Genomic DNA, 20,143 nt, shown 5'->3' on the forward strand with positions numbered 1-20,143 from the left:
GAGTGCTCTCTTCTGTTAGTAGCTTTGACAGCAAGACCCACGCACTTTCTTTCATATAAGACCCAGGGCAGTGTGGTGCAGAAAGCCTCCAGCTGTGCCCACCACCACGCCTCTCAGAGGGTTTGTCTTCTCATCTACATGCATGCAGGATCGCTGCGAGCATCTGAGATGTTACAGGCAGAAGATCCTCAGCAAAGGGCAGTTGTGCTTATTCCTGACCCAGGGCACCTCTGTGGGCCGGACACACATGCTCTGTGCACTTGGGTCACTGACAAGGAAGACGGCAGCCTGGCAAGTTGTGTTAATGTGTGGGAGGGAACCTAATTTTAAGTGATATTAACCCAGGGTTTTTGGAGCACTGCACTGGCCCCTAAAGGCACGAGGACCTGAATGAATGCAGCCACCTTTAGTCCTTCTTGGTCATGGAAGGTGAAGCAGCAAGTCAGTGTGCATAGCACTGAGCCTGTGCATGATGGGGACGAAACAAGGAGAAGCCAGAAAGCACATGCAGGTGGTGCCTCTGCCAGCCGCACAGCTGCCTCCCTTGGTAAGAGTATTTGGACTGTTCCTTACAGTTTGCATATGGTCTGGCATGCGTGTGAGCCTGCGCTGTCCAACACAGTAGCCCCTAGCTGCATGGGGCTATTTCAATTTCAATTTTAATGAATTAAAACTAAATAAAATGGAAACTTTAGTTCCTCAGTCACCTTAGCCACATTTCAAGTGTTCAACAGCCCCATGTGGCCAGTGGCTACTGTATTGGAAAGAGCAGACAAAGATCATTTTCATCATCTCAGAAAGTTCTGTTGGATCATGCTGAGACCTTCCAATCCTGTGAGGTATGTATTTTTATCCTCATTTCACCAACAAGGGAATTGGGGCTCAGAGAAATTGTGACCTGCCATAGGTGGTAGTATCAGAACCAGAATCAGAACCGAGGTCTTCTGATTCCAAGGTCAAGATGTTTCCCATTTCTTCCCTGTCAGCCATCTGCTACTGAACAGAGGATGTCCCAGGTGTTTTTAGCAGCAGTCACATTCTGAGAGTCCATGGCACACATCAGTGATTCATCAGTGATTCTCAGTTCTCTATAGGTTCTACAGAGGGTTGACGGGAATCTAATCAATCCAACGATGTATCGAGGGAAACATGAATATGTCTAGAGGAGCTGGTCAAGCTAACGGGTTCTAAATCACTCCTTTGAAATACTGTGGTATTCCAGACTGGAATGCTAGTAGCAGGCTGGACTTACTTCTTATACTCACTGTAAACAATATTGTGTAATTGGTAGCTTCACTCTGAATAAAAAGTAGGTATTCTCCAGCTTGGGTTTCTGTCATTTTCAAAATGACCATGGAAACAACTCCTCTGCAAAACAAGAAAGAGAACTAGTTATTTTGGAAAATGTGTGAAACTAAAAACAAAATTTCATAGTGACTAAAAAGGCAGTTTGGTACTCCAGCGTTCCCCGCCCGGCACGGAAGCTGCTCTGTGGGGAATACAGCTTCTGTCATGTGCCCAGCACTCAGCCTGGGCATTGCTTGTTGGACTCTGACTTTTAACCAGTCCTCCCCTTGAGGATGGGAAAGCTCTATTCTGGTGCCATCATCTCATCTTCCCTGAGCTTCTAGGAGCGAAAACTCCCATCTAAAAACACACAGGACGCTGGGTGCGGTGGCTCACACCTATAATCCCAGAACTTTGGGAGGCCAAGGCAGGCAGATCACCTGAGGTCAGGAGTTTGAGACCAGCCTGGCCAACATTGGTGAAACCCCGTCTCTACTAAAAATACAAAAATTACCCGAGAATGATAGCAGGCGCCTGTAATCCCAGCTACTCAGGAGGCTGAGGCCAGAGAATTGTTTGAATCCAGGAGGTGGAGGCTGCAGCGAGCTCAGGTCGCACAACTGCACTCTAGCCTGGACAACAAGAGTGAAATTCCATCTTAAAAAAAAAAAAACTGAAACAACAACAACAACAACAAAAGCACAGTAAGCCAGGTGTAGTGGCTCACACATGTAATCCCAGAACTTTGGGAGGCCGAGGCTGGCAGATCACTTGAGCCCAGGAGTTCAAGACCAGCCTGGGCAATATAGTGAGACCCTATCTCTATTTAAAAAAAAATTTTAAAAACGACCTGGTACAGTGGCTCACGCCTGTAACCCCAGCACCTTGGAAGGCCGAGATGGGTGGATCACCTAAGGTCAGGAGTTGAAGACCAGCCTGGCTAACATGGTGAAACCCTGTTTCTACTAAAAATACAAAAAATTAGCCGGGCATGGTGGCGCCCACCTGTCATCCCAGCTACTCAGGAGGCTGAGGCAGGAGAATTGCTTGAACCTGGGATGCGGAGGTTGCAGTGAGCTGAGATCGCACTATTGCACTCCAGCTTGGGCAACAAGAGCGAAACTCTGTCTCAAAAAAACGAATAAATAAATAAATAAAAACCCACACACAGTGTTGGTGATACAGTCCCTTTAGCAGTGGCATGCCATTTCCTTCCATGACAAAGCACCCTCTGTGATCACATATGCCCAGTCACCTGGTCACCAGCCTCAGTCTCAGTTTCCCATTCACAGAACACTGAGGTTAAAAAAAAAAGTTCCCCTAGTTTGTGCCTTTCTGTCTAAATGAAAGAACTCAAGCAAAATCTGACAAAAGGCATGTTCCTATGAAGTAATAATTACACTGAATATCACTGAGATGTAAAGAGAAAGATGTCTCGATGTCAGTATTTTTAACTTTTCAGATAATTAGTAAACATAAATTGGGTTAGGGGCATTCTCTTCCAAGAGATAACTAGGATGTGTATTTGGTGCTATCCTCTCTAAAGCTGACAGTCCTCCTAGCACTTTGTTGAGTGATGCTGTATTTAAATTCACACTTTCTGGCCAGGCACGGTGGCTCATGCCTGTAATCCCAGCACTTTGGGAGGCGTAGGCAGGTGGATCACCTGAGATCAGGAGTTCGAGACCAGCCTGACCAACATGGAGAAACCCTGTCTACTAAAAATACAAAATTAGCTGGGCGGGGTGGCACATGCCTGTAAACCCAGGTACTCGGGAGGCTGAGGCAGGAGAATTGCTTGAACCCGGGAGGTGGAGGTTGCAGTGAGCCAAGATCGCGCCATTGCACTCCAGCCTGGGCAACAAGAGTGAAACTCCATCTCAAAAAATAAAATAAAATAAAATAATAAAACAAGTTCACACTTTCTGACCTTTAGACCCTTAACTGTTCAAAGTGTAGTCTTTCTCCAACAGTGTTAGCATCAGCTGGGAATTGACAAAGATGCAGAATCTCAGGTCCTACTCATCAGAATCTGCATTTTAAACAAGATCTCCAGGCAATCCAAATACAGGCTATATTCGAGAAGTCCTGCTTTAAAGCAGCAAGCAGGTTCAAGAGTACATGGGCCTGCATTCATAAACACAGTCGATTAGTAGGATGCATAGTTGATTTGCTTCTGCAGATCTATTTTGATGATATGCTTTTTTTCTCTGAACCCTTAGCCTGGCGTGAGCCACCACGTCTGCAGTCGCAGCAGTTTGGGAGGCAAGGTAGGAGGACTGCTTGAGGCCACGAGTTCAAGACTAACCTTGGTTAACATATTGAGATGCCTTCCCAATAAAAAGAAAAAAATGTGACTGGCACAGTGGCTCACGCCTGTAATCCCAGCACATTTGTAGCCAAAAAACAAGAAGTGAGTAATACAATCTCAAAAGAGGAAAGGAAATGAATGTGTTCCAAGATTTAGAACTCAACTTCAGAACTATACTCACTGTCCGGCAAATCACTTAAGAATGTATTTGACCTTAAAAAAAAAATACAAATAACTGGTACAAGTTGATCACAGAGACGTTCTCCAAGACCCTATCAAGGGGCCCGATACCCCTTGCAGGCCATTTGGGTACCGTTCACTACATAGTTCCTGGAAAGCGCGCGCCTTCTCTACACCTGCGGCACAACAGGACAGCCGCAAGAATTTGAAAGAAAGGCTGCGTTAAGAGGGCATTTAATTGACCTATGTCCTTGGCCCTACCTCATTTCAGCAAGAGGACAAGGACAGCAGGGGGCAGCAAGCAGCACAGAGCTATACAGGGTTAGGACATGACCCACACATCTTGGCTAAGACATTTTTCTGGATGAGACCAATGTTCCTCACAGACAGATCAATGTCTTACTAAATAATCTGTAGATAGCACATAACATTGCAATTCTGCTTATCATATTGTGAAACAAAATAGATAAAATCAAATGTTCTTTTCCCAAGCATTTCCCAAAAATAAATTTCCTTTAAAAAAAATTTTTTTTTAAGGAATGTCTTGGTCAGGTGCAGTGGCTCATGCCTGTAATCCCAGCACTTTGGGAGGCCAAGGTGGGCAGATCAAGAGGTCAAGAGATGGAGACCATCCTGTCCAACATGGTGAAACCCCGCCTCTATTAAAAATACAAAAATTAGCTGGGCATGGTGGCGGGTGCCTGTAATCCCAGTTACTCGGGAGGCTGAGGCAGGAGAACTGCTTGAACCCAGGAGGAGGAGATTGCAGTGAGCCAAGATCATGCCACTGCACTCCAGGCCTGGCAACAGAGCAAGATTCTGTCTCAAGAAAAAAAAAAAAAAAGAAAGAAATTTCTTGCTACACTAACAAGAATGAAATGAAGACTTTCTAAATTTTATCTTTAACACAAGACATTTAAAAAATCCCAAATAGACCCGGTGAGGTGGCTTACGCCTGTAATCCCGGCACTTTGGGAGGCTGAGGCGGGTGGATCAGATCACCTGAGGTCAGGAGTTTGAGACCAGACTGGCCAACATGATGAAACCCTGCCTCTACTAAAAATACAAAAAAAAAAAAAGAAAACAAAACAAAACAAAACAAAAAACATTAGCCAGGAATGGTAGTGGGTGCCTGTAATCCCAGCTACTCAGGAGGCTGAGGCACGAGAATTGCTTGAACCTGGGAGGCAGAGGTTGCAGAGAGCTGAGATCATGCCACTGCACTCCAGCCTGGGAGACAGAGCAGAACTCTGTCTCAAAAAAAAAAAAGTTCTTCTTCGTAAATAAGGTAAAAATATTAAAAAAAAAAAAAAAAAAAAAAAAAAGGAGGCCAGGCGCAGTGGCTCACGCCTGTAATCCCAGCACTTTGGGAGGCCAAGGCGGGTGGATCACAAGGTCAGGAGATCGAGACCATCCTGGCTGACACAGAGAAATCCCATCTCTACTAAAAATACAAAAAATTAGTCAGGCGTGGTGGCAGGCACCTGTAGTCCCAGCTACTCGGGAGGCTGAGGCAGGAGAATGGCATGAACCCAGGAGGCGGAGCTTGCAGTGAGCCAAGATCACACCACTGCACTCCAACCTGGGTGACAGAGCAAGACACTGTCTCAGAAAAAAAAAAAAGAAAGAAAGAAAAATCCCAGATATTCTTTTCACTATTTGTTTTACATTTTGCCAGTCACTCACTGCTTTCTATATACTTATATATGTATGTGTGTGTATAGGTTTAACTTAATAGACTTAACCTTTTTCTTTTTCTTTTTTTTTTTTTTTTTTTTTTGAGACAGAGTCTCACTCTTGTCTCTCAGGTTGGAGTGCAGTGGCGCGATATCAGCTCACCGAACCTACCCCTCTGGGCTTCAAGCGATTCTCCTGCCTCAGCCTCCCAAGTAGCTGTGATTACAGGTGCACACCACTACGCCTGGCTAATTTTTTTATTTTTAGTAGAGATAGGGTTTCACCATGTTGTCCAGGCTGGTCTCGAACTCCTGACCTCAGGTGATCCACCTCAGCCTCCCAAAGTGCTGGGATTACAGGCGTGAGCCACTGCACCCAACCAACTTTACTTTTTAGAGCAGTTTTAGACTTACAGGAAAATTAAGCAGAAGACACAGAAAGATGCCATATATGCACTTCTCTCCACACACAGTTTCCCTTATTATTAACATCTTGCATAGGTGTGATATGTTTGTTACAATTGATGAACCAATTTTAAAGTTCATAGTTTGGGCCGGGCATGGTGGCCCATGCCTGTAATCCCAGTACTTTGGGAGGTTGAGGTGGGAGGATCATGTAAAGTCCGGAGTTTGAGGCCAGCCTGGCCAACATGGTGAAACCCCATCTCTACTAAAAATACAAAAATTAGCTGGGTGTGGTGGCATGCGCCTGTGATCCCCGCTATTCAGGAGAATTACTTAAACCTGGGAAAAACGGAAGTTTCAGTGAGCCAAGATCAGGCCACTGCACTCCAGCCTGGGTGAGAGAGCGAGATTCTGTCTCAAAACTCAAATAAAATAAAGTTCATAGTTTGCATTGGGGTTCATTTTTTGCGTTATACATCCTAGGAAATTTGACAGATATATAATGTAATGTATCGATGCCCTAACTATATTTTTAGCTCGTTATTTCACTGAAGATAAAAGTTACAAAAAACAGGCTGAGGCCAGGCACAGTGGCTCACATCTGTAATCCTGGTACTTTCGAACGCTGAGGTAGGTGGATCGCTTAAGCCCAGGAGCTCAAGACCAGCCTTGGCAACATGGTGAAACACCATGGTGTCTAGAAGAAAATTTTAAAAATTAGCTGGGTGTGGTGGCACGCACCTGTAGTCCCAGCTACTTGGGAGGACTGGGATGGGGGGATTACTTGAGCTTGGAAGGTCGAGGCTACAGTGAGCCAAGACTGTGCCACTGTACTCCAGCCTGGGTGACAGAGAGAGACCCCGACTCAAAAAAAAAAAAAAAAGATTTACAATAATCATGAACAGAAACTTGAAACAAAATTCCAAATGAACCACATTTTATGTCAAGAAGGTATTCCTCCACTTACCTATTTTGTACATCAAAATGTGGCTGACAATTCAGGGAGCTGTGCTTAAAGACCCAGAGACAGGAAATGTTCCCTGGGGTGTCGACCAGCACTTGCAATGTGATGGAAGCAGACACATCCACTTCCACCGTGGCGGCTTCGTACACTGTCCCTGCGCTCTGGGGTCTCAATGCACACCCGAGGTCTTCTGGGGATTCTGACACCTACATTGTAGACAGAAAAAAGTGAATTCAGGAAAATTGCAGGTCTAAGGCCTCCCCTTCTTCACATCAAAACTTTATCAAATACATTCATGCTGACACACCGCACACAACACCCACACAAGTTGGAACCCACTGAGAACACGTTGCCGACAGAAGGTCCTATAAATTACAATTCTCTAAAGAAAAGATAAATAACTTTGGGCTGCATTTCTAAAATGTTGTACAGACTGACATGGTGGGTGTCCCCCTACCTCTGCAAATTCATATGTTGAAATCCCAACTCTCAGTATCTCAGAATGCAACTTTATTTGGAGATGGTCTTCACAGTGGTAATCAAGTTATAATGGGTCATTACGGCGAGCCTAAATCCAGTATGACTGGTGTCCTTAAAAGAAAAGGAGGCAGGGCGTGGTGGCTCACACCTGCAATCCTAGCACTTTGGGACGCTGAGGCAGGCAGATCACTTGAAGTCAGGAATTCGAGACCAGCCTGGCCACCATTGTGAAACCCCATGTCTACTAAAAATACAAAAAATTAGCTGGAAGTGGTGGTGGATGCCTGCAATCCCAGCTCCGTGGGAGGCTGAGGCAGGAGTATGGCTTGAACATGGGAGGCGGAGGTTGCAGCGAGCTGAGATCACGCCACTGCACTCCAGACTGGGCAACAGAGTGAGACTCTGTCTCAAAAAAAAAAAAAAAAAAAAAAAGAAGAGAAGATTTGAAGGCAGATACACAGACAGTAAGAACACCATGTGAACAGTAAGACAGCCATCTTCAAGCCAAGGAGAGAGGTCTGGAACAGATTCTTGCTCACTGCCCTTAGAAGGAACCAACCCTACTGACATTTTAATTTTGGACTTCTAGCCTCCAGAATTGTGAGACAATATATTTCTGTTGGTTTAAGTTGCCCAGTCTGTGGTAGTTTGTTGTATCACCCCTAGCACTCTAATGTTCAGACCGTAGTTATAAAATCCATAATATATAGGTAAATATTTTTGTGATTGTTGGTATATAAATTAAAATGTATAAAACAATGGTAAATTGGTATCGGTGTTAAAGGAAATTTAAAAACCAAATTTTCTGGGCAGATGTCCCCATAGGCACACTGCCACCATCACACTTCTCGCCTGCTTTAAATAATTGAGATATATTAGGCCGGGCGCCATGGCTCACGCCTGTAATTCTAGCACTTTGGGAGGTTGAAGCGGACGGATCGCTTGAGGTCAGGAGTTCGAGACCAGCCTGGCCAACATGGTGAACCCCTGTCTCTACTGAAAATACAAAAAATTAGCTGGGTGTGATGGCGGGCGCCTGTAATCCCAGCTACTCAGGAGGCTGAGGCAGGAGAATCACTTGAACCTGGGAGGTAGAGGTTTCAATGAGCCAAGATCCCGCCATTGCACTCCAGCCTGGGCGATGGAGTGACACTCTGTCTCAAAAAATAAATAAATAAATAAATAAATAAATAAATAAATAAATGAGATATATTGAGAGGAGGGGTTGGAGCAGCTTCTGCTGTGGAGTCCCCCACCTCCTACCTCCTTTACATGGCTGAACACAGCATGCGCACACACACACACGCACACACACAAGCACACATGTATTTCTTCAGGTGAAGAGCAGGGTAGCTCTTCTGCTACTGGTCAAAAACCGTATTTCTGGTCTTATTTGTTCACTTAGTAAGTATCTGATAAGTTTAAGACCGTCTGCTGAGTACTATGAGACTAGAAAGAAAAGACATCAATCTTGTCCTTAAAGAGTTTGAGTCTCCTAGGACTACAAATAAGTAAAACACAGGAGAAATACAATGTGTCCCATAAAAAGATACCAACTACTTTGAAATGTAAATTTTAAGTGCCCTGGAACTTCAAAGAAGGGAGAAGAGACTTTTAAGCCAGGATGTTTAAGGTGTTCACCCAAGTCCAGTAATTGAGCTGGACCATAAAAGATGGGCACAAGATAAAGTAAAAAATAATAGACAAGTCAAGCATGGTGGTACATGCCTGTAGTTCCAGCTACTCAGGAGGCCGAGGTGGAAGGATCACTTCAGCCCAGGAGTTCAAGTTCAGCCTGGAGAACATAGCAAGACCCCGTCCCAAAACAAACAAAAAAAACCCAGCTGACATACTAGAAGAAAATATTCTAATATATATTACAAGTAAAGGATGAATGCCCCTAATATAAAAAGAACCTTTGAAAATTGAGGGACACAGAACCAAAACACAGCAGAAAAATGGGAAAAAGAATTGAATACACAATTCAAGAAAAAAGATATAAAGAATGGCCCTCAGCTGGGCGCAGTGGCCCATGCCTGTAATCCCAGCACTTTGGGAGGACAACGAGGGTGGATCACGAGGTCAAGAGTTCGAGACCAGCCTGGCCAAGATGGTGAGACCCTGTCCCTGCTAAAAACACAAAAATTAGCCAGGTGTGATGGAAGGCGCCTGTAATCCCAGCTACTTGGGAGGCTGAGGCAGAGAACTGCTTGAACCCAGAAGGCAGAGGCTGCAGTGAGCCAAGGTGGCACCACTGTACTTCCAGCCTGGGCGACAGAGCGCGACTCCATCTCAAAAAAAAAAAAAAAAAGAAAGAAAGAATGGCCCTCAAACATATGAGAAAATGTTAAACTTACTTGTAATTAGAAATCCGTAAGTTAAAACAAGACGGAGGGAAAAAACTCGCGAACCACAACGCAGCGTCATGCGCACGGCCTCTGTAAGTGCACAGTCGTTTCCGGTGGACCCCGAGACTACAGTTCTGCTTGCGTTCTCGGGGGAAAGTGTCGGTCTTGGGTCTGGCCATGCCTGAACCTGCAAAGTCCGCGCCGGCTCCCAAGAAGGGCTCCGAAAAAGCGGTCAGCAAAGCCCAGAAGAAAGACGGCAAGAAGCGCAAGCGCAGCCGCAAGGAGAGCTACTCCATCTACATGTACAAGGTGCTGAAGCAGGTCCACCCTGACACCGGCATCTCGTCCAAGGCCATGGGCCTCATGAACTCCTTCGCCAACCACATCTTCGAGCGCATCGCGAGAGAGGCGTCCCGCCTGGCGCACTACAACAAGCGCTCCACCGTCACGTCCCGCGAGATCCAGACGGCCCTGCGCCTGCTGCTGCCCGGCGAGCTGGCCCAAGCACGCCTTGTCCGAGGGCACCAAGGCGGTCACCAAGTACACCGGCTCCAAGGGAGTCCCGGCTGCTTGACTCCAAAGTATCTTTTCAGGGCTACTGAACCCCCTCCGTGAAAGAATCTTTCTTGTGTTGTCAGTCCCAGTTTATATTTTTGGCTTCCCGCCTGCTTAACTTTCGGAGAGCACACAACTCCACCAAGCACAGATAACTACATTCTTTTCACATAGGCATTGCTGTAAGTAAGCTTACATAGATTGATAGTGCTATCTTACTATGGTATAGATATGCTGGGGTTCGCCTTAGGGGCTGCTCTTGAAACTGTCTTTGTCTGCCTACCTACCCGTGAATATGTGCCCAGCAAATTGTTTCCTGGTGAGAAATGCAGTGTTAATTTTGATAAGCTTATGTAAGATCAAATTGTCTATATGAACAAAGGTTGGGTCTGCTCTTCAGTGGCAAAATGAAGGTAGAGATTAAATACATTGTATGCTCTCAGATGTGTACTTAAAAGGGAATAAATAGTTCAACTTAAAAAAAAAAGAAACAAGACTGAGATATCACTTCTCATCTATCAGACTGGCAAAAAATTTAAAAACATAAAAATATGACAACACATTTTGTTGGTGAAGCTATGAGGAAACAGTTGTTCTCCTGTATTGCTGGGGGAACACACCCCACACAACCCTTCTGAAGAATCTGGCAATACCTAATAAAACTTGCTATTTACTCACCATTTGAGCCAGCAATCTCACTTCTGGGAATAAGCGTACGTCTAGCATTAATTGCAGCACAACTTGTAATTGCAAAATACTGAACACAACCTAAATGCTCGTACATAGGAGAGTGGTTGAACAAATTATGGGACATCCACACCATGGAGTACCATGTAGCTATAAAAAAGAATGAAGACAGCCTCTAAGAACTGATTTGCAATGATTTCCCGGATGTACTGTTAAGTGAAGAAAGTTAGGTGCAAAAAGTATCTACCTTCAAGTATGCTACCCTATGTAAGAAAGAGGAGAATATAAGGAAATATATATGTATCTGGTCACTTGTGCACAATAAATATAGGAACAATAGCAATACATCCAAAGGGACTGGTTAATTACAGGGGATGTGGAAAGAGGGTAGAAACTTGTCAGTAGGAATGAGGAGAGAGTGATCCTTCTCTGAGTATACTGTTTCACATAGTTTTGACTTATAGGACAAGAGTCATGTCATGTCTCAAAAAACAAGTAATTAAACCAACCAGGAAGGTCAGGCACAGTGGCTCATGCCTGTAATCCCAAGACTTTGTGAGGCCAAGGCAAGAGGATCACTTAGGCCCAGGAGTTCAAGCTCAGCCTGGGCAACAAAGTGAGACACCATTTCTACAAAAAAAAAAAAAAAAATTAGCCAGGCATGGTGGCACATGCCTGTGGTCCTTGCTACCCAGGAGGCTGAGGCAGGAGGATTGCTTGAGCCCAGGAGGTTGAGGCTGAAGTGAGCTATGTTTGTGTCACCGCACTCCAGCCTGGGCGACAGAGCAAGATCTTGTCTCAAAATAATAATAATAATAATAATAAACCAGGCGTGGTGGTTCACACCTGTAATCCCAGCACTTCAGGAGGCTGAGGCAGGCAGATTGCTTGAGTCCAGGAGTTCGAGACCAGCCTGGGCAACATGGTGTAACCCTGTCTCTAATAAAAGAATATATAATAAGGCCGGGCGCGGTGGCTCAAGCCTGTAATCCCAGCACTTTGGGAGGCCGAGACGGGCGGATCACGAGGTCAGGAGATCGAGACCATCCTGGCTAACACGGTGAAACCCCGTCTCTACTAAAAAGTACAAAAAACTAGCCGGGCGAGGTGGCCAGCGCCTGTAGTGCCAGCTACTCGGGAGGCTGAGCCAGGAGAATGGCGTAAACCCGGGAGGCGGAGCTTGCAGTGAGCAGAGATCCGGCCACCGCACTCCAGCCTGGGTGACAGAGCGAGACTCCGTCTCAAAAAAAAAAAAAAAAAAAAAAGAATATATAATAAATAAAATAAAATAAATAAACCAACTAGAATATGTGAAATGAGGGGGCTGGAAGAAATATCAAAATGGAATTAAAACCAAATGGAAAAAAAACCAAATTAATTCAATTGTATCACAAATAAATAATAAAACCATAGTAAAGGGGATGGGAAAGAAAGGAACTAACCTAAGTAACTTCAGAAAATAATACTTTGGATCCCATAAGGCTAAAGACAAAAAGCACTACTGTCCTTTAGTTAGTAAATCTATTTCTCACCAGGGTACGGGTTAGTAATTCTAAAATTAGATTATCTGTATATTGTATTTCCAGGCTCTGCCTGCTGAGAGGGCCTAGAAGCAATGATATCCCAGCAGCAATGGGCACACCAGCTCTCAGATCTTGGTTTCTAAATACTATCCCCCAAAGAAGCCAGTGCTCTTTGGAGATGTGCTTAATTCCAGGGCTAAGGCAAGAAAAATACAAGATGAACCTGAACTATCTGGTAGTGTGTCAAAAATTAAGGAAGGGCTTGGAAAAAGATGAGGAGATGTTGAAAGGACATAGGAGCAAAACTGAAGTCGCTCCCAACAGCCAAAACTGGAACAATTTGAGCAACAAAATAAATAATGATTGTATTGGGTTACAACCCAGAGAATAAAATAAATATGCATGGGTCTATATTGATATAAATTAAAAAATTGAACGAATAAATAAAATGAGGGCAAAGGGACAGTGCTTCCTCACAAAACATTCCAATTAACATAGAGGGAATGTAGGAAAAAGAGAAGCACCATTAGGCAAATACCACCATAATAGTCGTAGGCAAGATCCACCAATGGGTGCTAAAATCAGTAGGTAAAAATTAAAGAAGGAACAGGATATTTGCATCCCCTCCAAGACACTTATTAATTACAAGTGAAGAAAATAGTAACTTTGCAGTGGGGACACCTGGCATGCACCATCTAAATCTAATGATCAAGGTTCACATCTCATAATGACACCAAATGACTTCCTGTCACTCTGAATATGATGCACTGGGAAGGACACACTCCTTGGAAATTCTTGCCAGAAATCCATAATCTTGCTCTTGTTGCCCAGGCTGGAGTGCAATGGCATGATCTTGGCTCACTGCAACCTCCGCCTCCTGGGTTCAAGCAATTCTCCTGCCTCAGCCTCTTGAGTAGCTGGGATTACAGGCATGTGCCACCACACCCAGCTTATTTTATATTTTTAGTAGAGACGGAGTTTCTCCATGTTGGGCAGGCTGGTCTCGAACTCCTGACCTCAGGTGATCTGCCTGCCTAGGCCTCCCAAAGTGCTGGGATTACAGGCGTGAGCCACTGCAGCCAGCCCCCATAAAAAGTTTTTAAAAATTAAAGCTGGGTGCAATCCTGATAGACAAATCTGCGGGCTTCAGAGGAAAGAGAACAGCATGATAAATGCACAGTACAGAGGTGGTGGGCTCCACCGCTGGCAGTCCAGAAATAGCTTGAGCCAGGCTGCCCAGGAGCTAAGGGATGTTCTTGAAGGCCAGGCCAGGTTCTTCACCACCTGGCAGAGTTGTGTCCCATGGTGCCATGAAGGCACTGGAATTTAAGAGACTGTGATATCTAAAACTCACAATGTTAAAAAAAAAAACAAACACAACTTTGGTAATAACAGTGAAGTTCAGTCTGTTGATCTTCTTATAACAAGTATAGCTAATTAATGAGAACATGAAATCGTTAACACAGTTGTTGTCTGAGTACATAAATAAAACAGCTGCACAAGCTGTGAAAAGTCCAGAGAAAGCACGTAAAATGATCTATCGCACAAAGTCCACCATTCTTCCCAAATCCTCGTTGCAGAAAACCAACCAACAAACGAACAAATCAACAACTCATTCTCTAGAAGTACAGGGTGGGACACAGCAAATAAAGAAAATGAGCTGGCTTGTGCAGGCCACCTGCCTGAAATATGAGGTCATGATTGTCAAACACATTTGGTCAACTCCAGTGACTTCAGTTCTTCACAAACAGAAAACCCATCGTTAAACCATAGTGGAGACTTTTGGTGTTTATTGTTTTTGTTTTTATGATGTTTTGTTTTGTTTAGACTGTGCCGCAATGGCACAAGATTTGTTCAGGAGGAATGTGACATTAAATGCAGCTTTGACTTCCTGGAGGAAGGGAGGTATGAAGGAACCGATTTGGTAAGGAGAGATAATTTTAGAGTTAGGGTGGCTTGCCTGCCTATGCTGTCTAATCACTGACAGGAAAAAAAGAACAATACATCTCGCTCAGCTGCTGTGAATACTTGGTGCCTTAGTATAGTCATTTCTTAAAAGCAAATTTCAAGCATATGGAATAGTTGGTGATATGGTTTGGATGTGTGTCCCCTCCAAAGCTCATGTTGAAATGCGATTCCCAGCCAGGTGCAGCGGCTCATGCCTGTAATCCCAGCACTTTGGGAGGCCAAGGTGGGCAGATCACCTGAGGTCAGGAGTTCAAGACCTGTCTGGCTAACATGGCAAAACCCCGTCTCTACAAAAAAAAAAATAAATATATATATATATATTTTTATATATGTAAATATATAAATATATATGTATATATTATATATTTATATAAATATATAATTTATATTTATATATATATTTTATATATACACACACACACACACACACACACACACACACAAATTAGGTGGGTTGGCACACGCCTGTAGTCCCAGCTACTTGGGAGGCTGAATCAGGAGAATCATTTGAACCTGGAAGGCGGAGGTTGTAGTGAGCCGAGACGGCGCCACTGCACTCCAGCCTGGGTGACAGTGTGAGACTCTGTCACAAAAAAAAAAAAAAAAAAAAAAACAAGAAATGTGATTCCCAATGTCGGAGATGGAACCTGGTAGGAAGTATTGGATCATCAGGGTGGATACCTCATGAATGGCTTGGTGATCAGTGAGTTCTCAGTTCATGCAAGATCTGGTTGTTTAAAAGTGTCTGGGACCTCCCCTCTCTCTCGCTCCTACTCCCGCCATGTGATATGCCTGCTCTCCCTTTGTCTTCTACCACGAATGGAAGCTTCTTGAGGCCTAATCAGAAGCTGAGCAGATGCTGCTGCCATGCTTGTACAGCCTGTGGAACCATGAGCCAGTTAAACCTCTTTTCTTTACAAATCACCCAATCTCAGGTCTTTCTCCATAGCAACACAAAAATGGACTAACAGTTGGTCTAAGCTGGCTTCAAGCAGTCATAAAAAGGGGTGATCAGAACTATCATCCCAAATAGAGACTGTAAATGATAGAAACATTCTTTTTTTCTTTTTCTTTTAGTTTCCTGACGAATACAAAGACCAAAAAAAATTGTATTGTAAACAATTAAGTAGATTGTGGGTACTGTGTAACCATCTTACTCTGGTTCCAGGGTATACTCTGGTAATAGAGCTAAAGATGTAGATCACACTGTGATCAATGCCATCACAGAGGCATTGACAAGTTTTCTCTACTAAAGAGTGCTTGGTGGTTATTCAAAGCATCCCTGGACTGCAGGATTTTCCGAAAAATGCCTCATCTGAGAAGTGTGAACTATGGAAGAAATGAAAACTCTTTTTTTAAGCCACTGAAACTCTTACAATCTACTTCACATTGAAGTGGGGAAGTATCTAAAAGAAGCAAGTCCAATGAGATGAAAGTACACCATAAAGACTGTTCATCTTTGCAGCAATTAGGATTTGTATGGTTATTTGTTTAATGTGGTTTAAGAACTTCTGGGTCTTAGTTTGAGACCAACCTGGGCAACACAGTGAGATCCTTTATTTATTTATTTATTTATTTAGAGACAGAGTCTCTCTCTGTTGCCCAGGCTGGAATGCAGATCTCTGCTTACTGCAACCTCTACCTCCCAAGTTCAAGCGATTCTCCTGCCTCAGCCTCCTGAGTAGCTGGGATTACAGGATTACAGACATGTGCCACAACACCCGGCTAATTTTTATATTTTTAGTAGAAATGGGATTTCATCATGTTGGCCAGGCTGGTCTCGAACTCCTGACCTCAGGTGATCCACCCACTTCAGCCTCCCAAAGTGCTGGGATTATAGGCATGAGCCACTATGCTTGGCCGTGATGCTGTCTTTAAAAAAGAAATAATAATAATAATAATAATAATAATAATAATAATAATAATAAAAGAACCACTAGGTCTTAATACAATCCTGAATATTGCATAAGAATATAGAGTATATCTAAATATATCTACGATATATGTATCTATGATATATATATGTGTGTGTATATATATATCTGATACATATCAGCCAGTAGCAGTGGCTCACACCTGTAATCCCAACACTTTGGGAGGCCAAAGCAGGCAGATCACTTGAGGTCAGGAGTTCAAGACCAGCCTGGCCAACATGGTGAAACCCCGTCTCTACTAAAAATACAAAAAATTAGCTGGGTGTGGTGGCAGGTGCCTGTAATCCCAGCTACTCGAGAGGCTGAGGCAGGAGAATCACTTGAACCCAGGAGGCAGAGGCTGCAGTGAGCTGAGATCGTACCATGGCATTCCAGCCTGGGTGACAGAGTAAGACTCCATTTCAAAAAAAAAAAAATATATATATATATGATTTATTATTATTAACCAATCATCATTAATTTAAGGTTGTGTTTTTATACAAAAACACTTAAATGTGTGCAGCTATTTTCTTATATCAAAAAGACACTAAAAGTTTAAAACATCATAGCAAATATTAAAATTATTTTGTCCACATTGAAATATTGTATATGCAAAATGCCTTAATTATTAACCAGCTAACGTGTTATGATGCCAACACCTATTGAAAAATTAAAACCAACCACGCTTCTGGCATGAAAAAATCATGTATTTCTTTATATTCATGTAGAATGTTGTTACTGAAACTTGTTTCACACTGTTTTTAAAACTTCAGAATATCTCTAATGTATCTGATTTACAGAGCGGGGAGAGTCAGGCCATTATGTCATGTATTTCTGTGTTATAGCTATATAAAAGAAAAAAGGGTGACTATACATTTGTATGAACCCTCAACTGGAAATGTCTGCAGAGCTTACCAATTTATGGGCACTTTTTGTTGTTTATAGATTTCTACTTTTTTTCTTTTCCTTTTTTTTTTTTTTTGAGATGGAAGTGTCACTCTGTTGCCCAGGCTGGAGTGCAGTGGCACAATCTTGGCTCACTGTAACCTCCGCCTCCCTGGCTCAGATGATCCTCCGGCGTCAGCCTCACAAGTAGCTGGGACCACAGGCACACGCCACCATGGCTGGTTAATTTTGTTGTTGTTGTTGTATTTTTGACAGAAACGGGTTTCACTATGTTCCTCAGGGTAGTCTCAAACTCCTGAGCTCAAGCAATCCACCCACCTTGGCCTCCCAAAATGCTGGGATTACAGGTGTGAGCCATTGTACCTGGCTGATTTCTGCTATTTTCAGTTCTCCATCACTTAAGCTTCCCTTGAGTAAATTTACTAAATATATGTTTTTAAAATAGAGGGGTGGGAATAGCACAAGAGAGAGGAGTAATGAAAAACAAGATGAATAGTGTAAAAGAGAGGAGTAATGAAAAACAAGGTCGGAACTTGAAGGAGACAGTGCCAGATTACTGAGCAACCTTGGTATCATTCTAAGTAATGGGAAATCATGGAGGGTTCAGAGCCAGGCAGTGAAGGATGTGCCTGCTTCAGGGAGGCTAGCCCAGCAGCTATCTCTGAAATGAACTGTAGCAGGAAGAGGCCACTTAGGATATCACTATGATTATGAGGGAGTTAACGAGCGCTTGAATTAGGGAAGTGGCAGTGAGACTAGAGAATATGAGATGATTATATGAGAACTCCTACAGGGAATCGACAACACTTGGTAACTGACCAAATGTGAAAGTAATAGAAAGAAAGATGATACTGAGCTTTCAAGCCTGGGAACTAGGCACGGTTATAAACAGAAATCAATTAATACAAGAATAAGAGCAGGCTTGGGAAAATAGAAATCTAATAAAATAAATGATATAGGTGGATTTTGATGTGCAAATGGAAAATCTACCTATATACTGGGGGCATCTGGAAGTGAGGGATTCAGGCTTGGGAGAAAAGCCTGGATTCTCTTTAAGGAGAGAAGGAAATACAGTCGGCCCTCTGTAACCATGGTTTCCACATCCGTGGATACAACCAACCACAGATTGAAAATATTCCGAAAAAAATGGGGTTGCATCTGTACTGAACACGTACCGACTTTTTTCCCTTGTCATTATTTCCTAAACAATAGGGTATAACAACTATTCACATAGTTGTTTAGATATTATAAAGCATTTGCATCATATTAGGTATTATAAGTAATCTAGAGATAATTTTAAAGGTATACGGGAGGGTCAGGCATGGTGGCTCAGGACTGTAATCCCAGCACTTTGGGATGCTTAGGTGGGAGGATCAGTTGAGCCCAGGAGTTCAAGATCAGCCTGGGCAAAAGAGTGGGACCCCATCTTTGCAAAAAATTTAAAAAATTAGCCAGGTGTGGTGGCATGTGCCTTTAGTACCAGCTACTCGGGAGGTTGAAGTGGGAGGACTGCTTGAGCCTGGGAGGGCGAGGCTGCTGTGAGCTGTGATCATGCCACTATACTCCAGCATGGTCAACAAAATGAGACTGTCTCAAAAATATATAGAATCTGCATAGGTTACATGCATATACCAAGTCATTTTATATCAGGGACTTGAGTATCCATGGATTTTGGTATTAGTGAGAGTCTTGGAACCAATCCCCACTGTATACCGAGGGAAGACTCTACTCATTACTTCATGCTAGTTATCAATCAGTGTCCTTCCTAAATCCTCATATGAAGAATATGGTTCTTGAAGGAATGGAGTGCCAGGGAGCTACGAGTATAGATGCTCTGTCGGTACCAGATGTGAGAACATAATATACTTAAATACATAAAGAGAAGCCCATTTAGCTATGGTAGCCTTCAATAACTTACAAATTATGGTCTCTAGAGAAAAACAGCTAAAGGTATAATTTTAATGTTACTTTACCATGGGATATGATGATGACTTCCCCACTGATGAATCATTGTTCTTATGATTGATTAAAACACACTTGATCACAGGCAGATCTTGATTTGTAATAGTCCCAAATATCATTGCAGAAAAAACAACTGTAAAACAAAATAAAAATGATAATGTTGATACATGCACACCTTAAAAACAAAACATGTATTTATCTTGCAACCAAACAACAAAACAAAGTGTAATCAGGGGAAATTGGCCACTATGAAAGTATGTAGGAAATTCGATTTTATGCAAGTTTAGTCTGCTTTAAATCAGGAGCAGAGGTACTTAGAGCAGGGCTGTCCAATAAAGCAGTCTGCAGGGATGGACATGTTCTATGCCTGTGCTGTCTAATATGGTAGCCACTAACTACACGTGGCTCTTAAGCTGTTGAAATGAGCCTAGTTTGACTAAGGAAATGATTATTTGTATACATGATTTGTGTGCGTGTGTGTGTGCGTGTGCACCTTTTGTTGTATATAGATTTCTACTTCTTCTTTTTTTTTTTTTTGAGATGGATTCTTTTTTTTTGAGAGGATTACAGGCCTGAGCCACTGCGCCCAGCCTGATATTCTTTATTTCTTTTCTTTGAGATGGAGTCTTGCTTTGTCGCCCAGGCTGGAGTGCAGTGGCGCGATCTCGGCTCACTGCAAGCTCCGCCTCCCGGCTTCACGCCATTCTCCTGCCTCAGCTTCCCAAGTAGCTGGGACCACAGGCGCCGCCACCACGCCCAGCCAATCTTTTGTATTTTTTTTAGTAAAGACAGGGTTTCACCATGTTGGCCAGGATGGTCTCTATCTCTTGACCTCGTGATCCGCCCGCCTCGGCCTCCCAAAGTGCTGGGATTACAGGCGTGAGCCATCACGCCCGGCCTGTTCTTTTTTTCTTTATGGATGCTTATAGAATCTTTTCTTCTAAACCACAGCACTAAAATTTTCAAAATTATGTGCCT

The 20,143-nt window shown here is 43.3% G+C and overlaps 1 protein-coding gene and 1 pseudogene across 4 annotated transcripts in view; one reads left to right on the forward strand and one right to left on the reverse strand.

Annotated features, from left to right (window-relative positions):
• Positions 1–20,143, reverse strand: part of FLT3 (fms related tyrosine kinase 3) — a 103,634-nt gene that overhangs the window by 52,878 nt on the left and 30,613 nt on the right. For 3 of the 4 annotated variants that reach the window (XM_021929518.2, XM_021929520.2, XM_009191689.3), the window contains 3 exons: positions 19,177–19,298; positions 6,827–7,029; positions 1,253–1,368 (listed from right to left, as the gene is read on the reverse strand). In XM_021929518.2, coding sequence (XP_021785210.2) covers positions 1,253–1,368; positions 6,827–7,029; positions 19,177–19,284 — 427 coding nt within the window. In that variant the 5' untranslated portion in view covers positions 19,285–19,298. Of the gene's footprint in view, positions 1–1,252; positions 1,369–6,826; positions 7,030–19,176; positions 19,299–20,143 lie in introns of those variants that run through there. The other variant, XM_021929521.2, reaches the window with a different exon arrangement.
• LOC116270535 lies at positions 9,794–10,225 on the forward strand (annotated as a pseudogene).

This window comes from Papio anubis, chromosome 15, assembly GCF_008728515.1.
Source record: "Papio anubis isolate 15944 chromosome 15, Panubis1.0, whole genome shotgun sequence".
In the NCBI taxonomy this organism is placed as follows: Eukaryota; Metazoa; Chordata; class Mammalia; order Primates; family Cercopithecidae; genus Papio; species Papio anubis.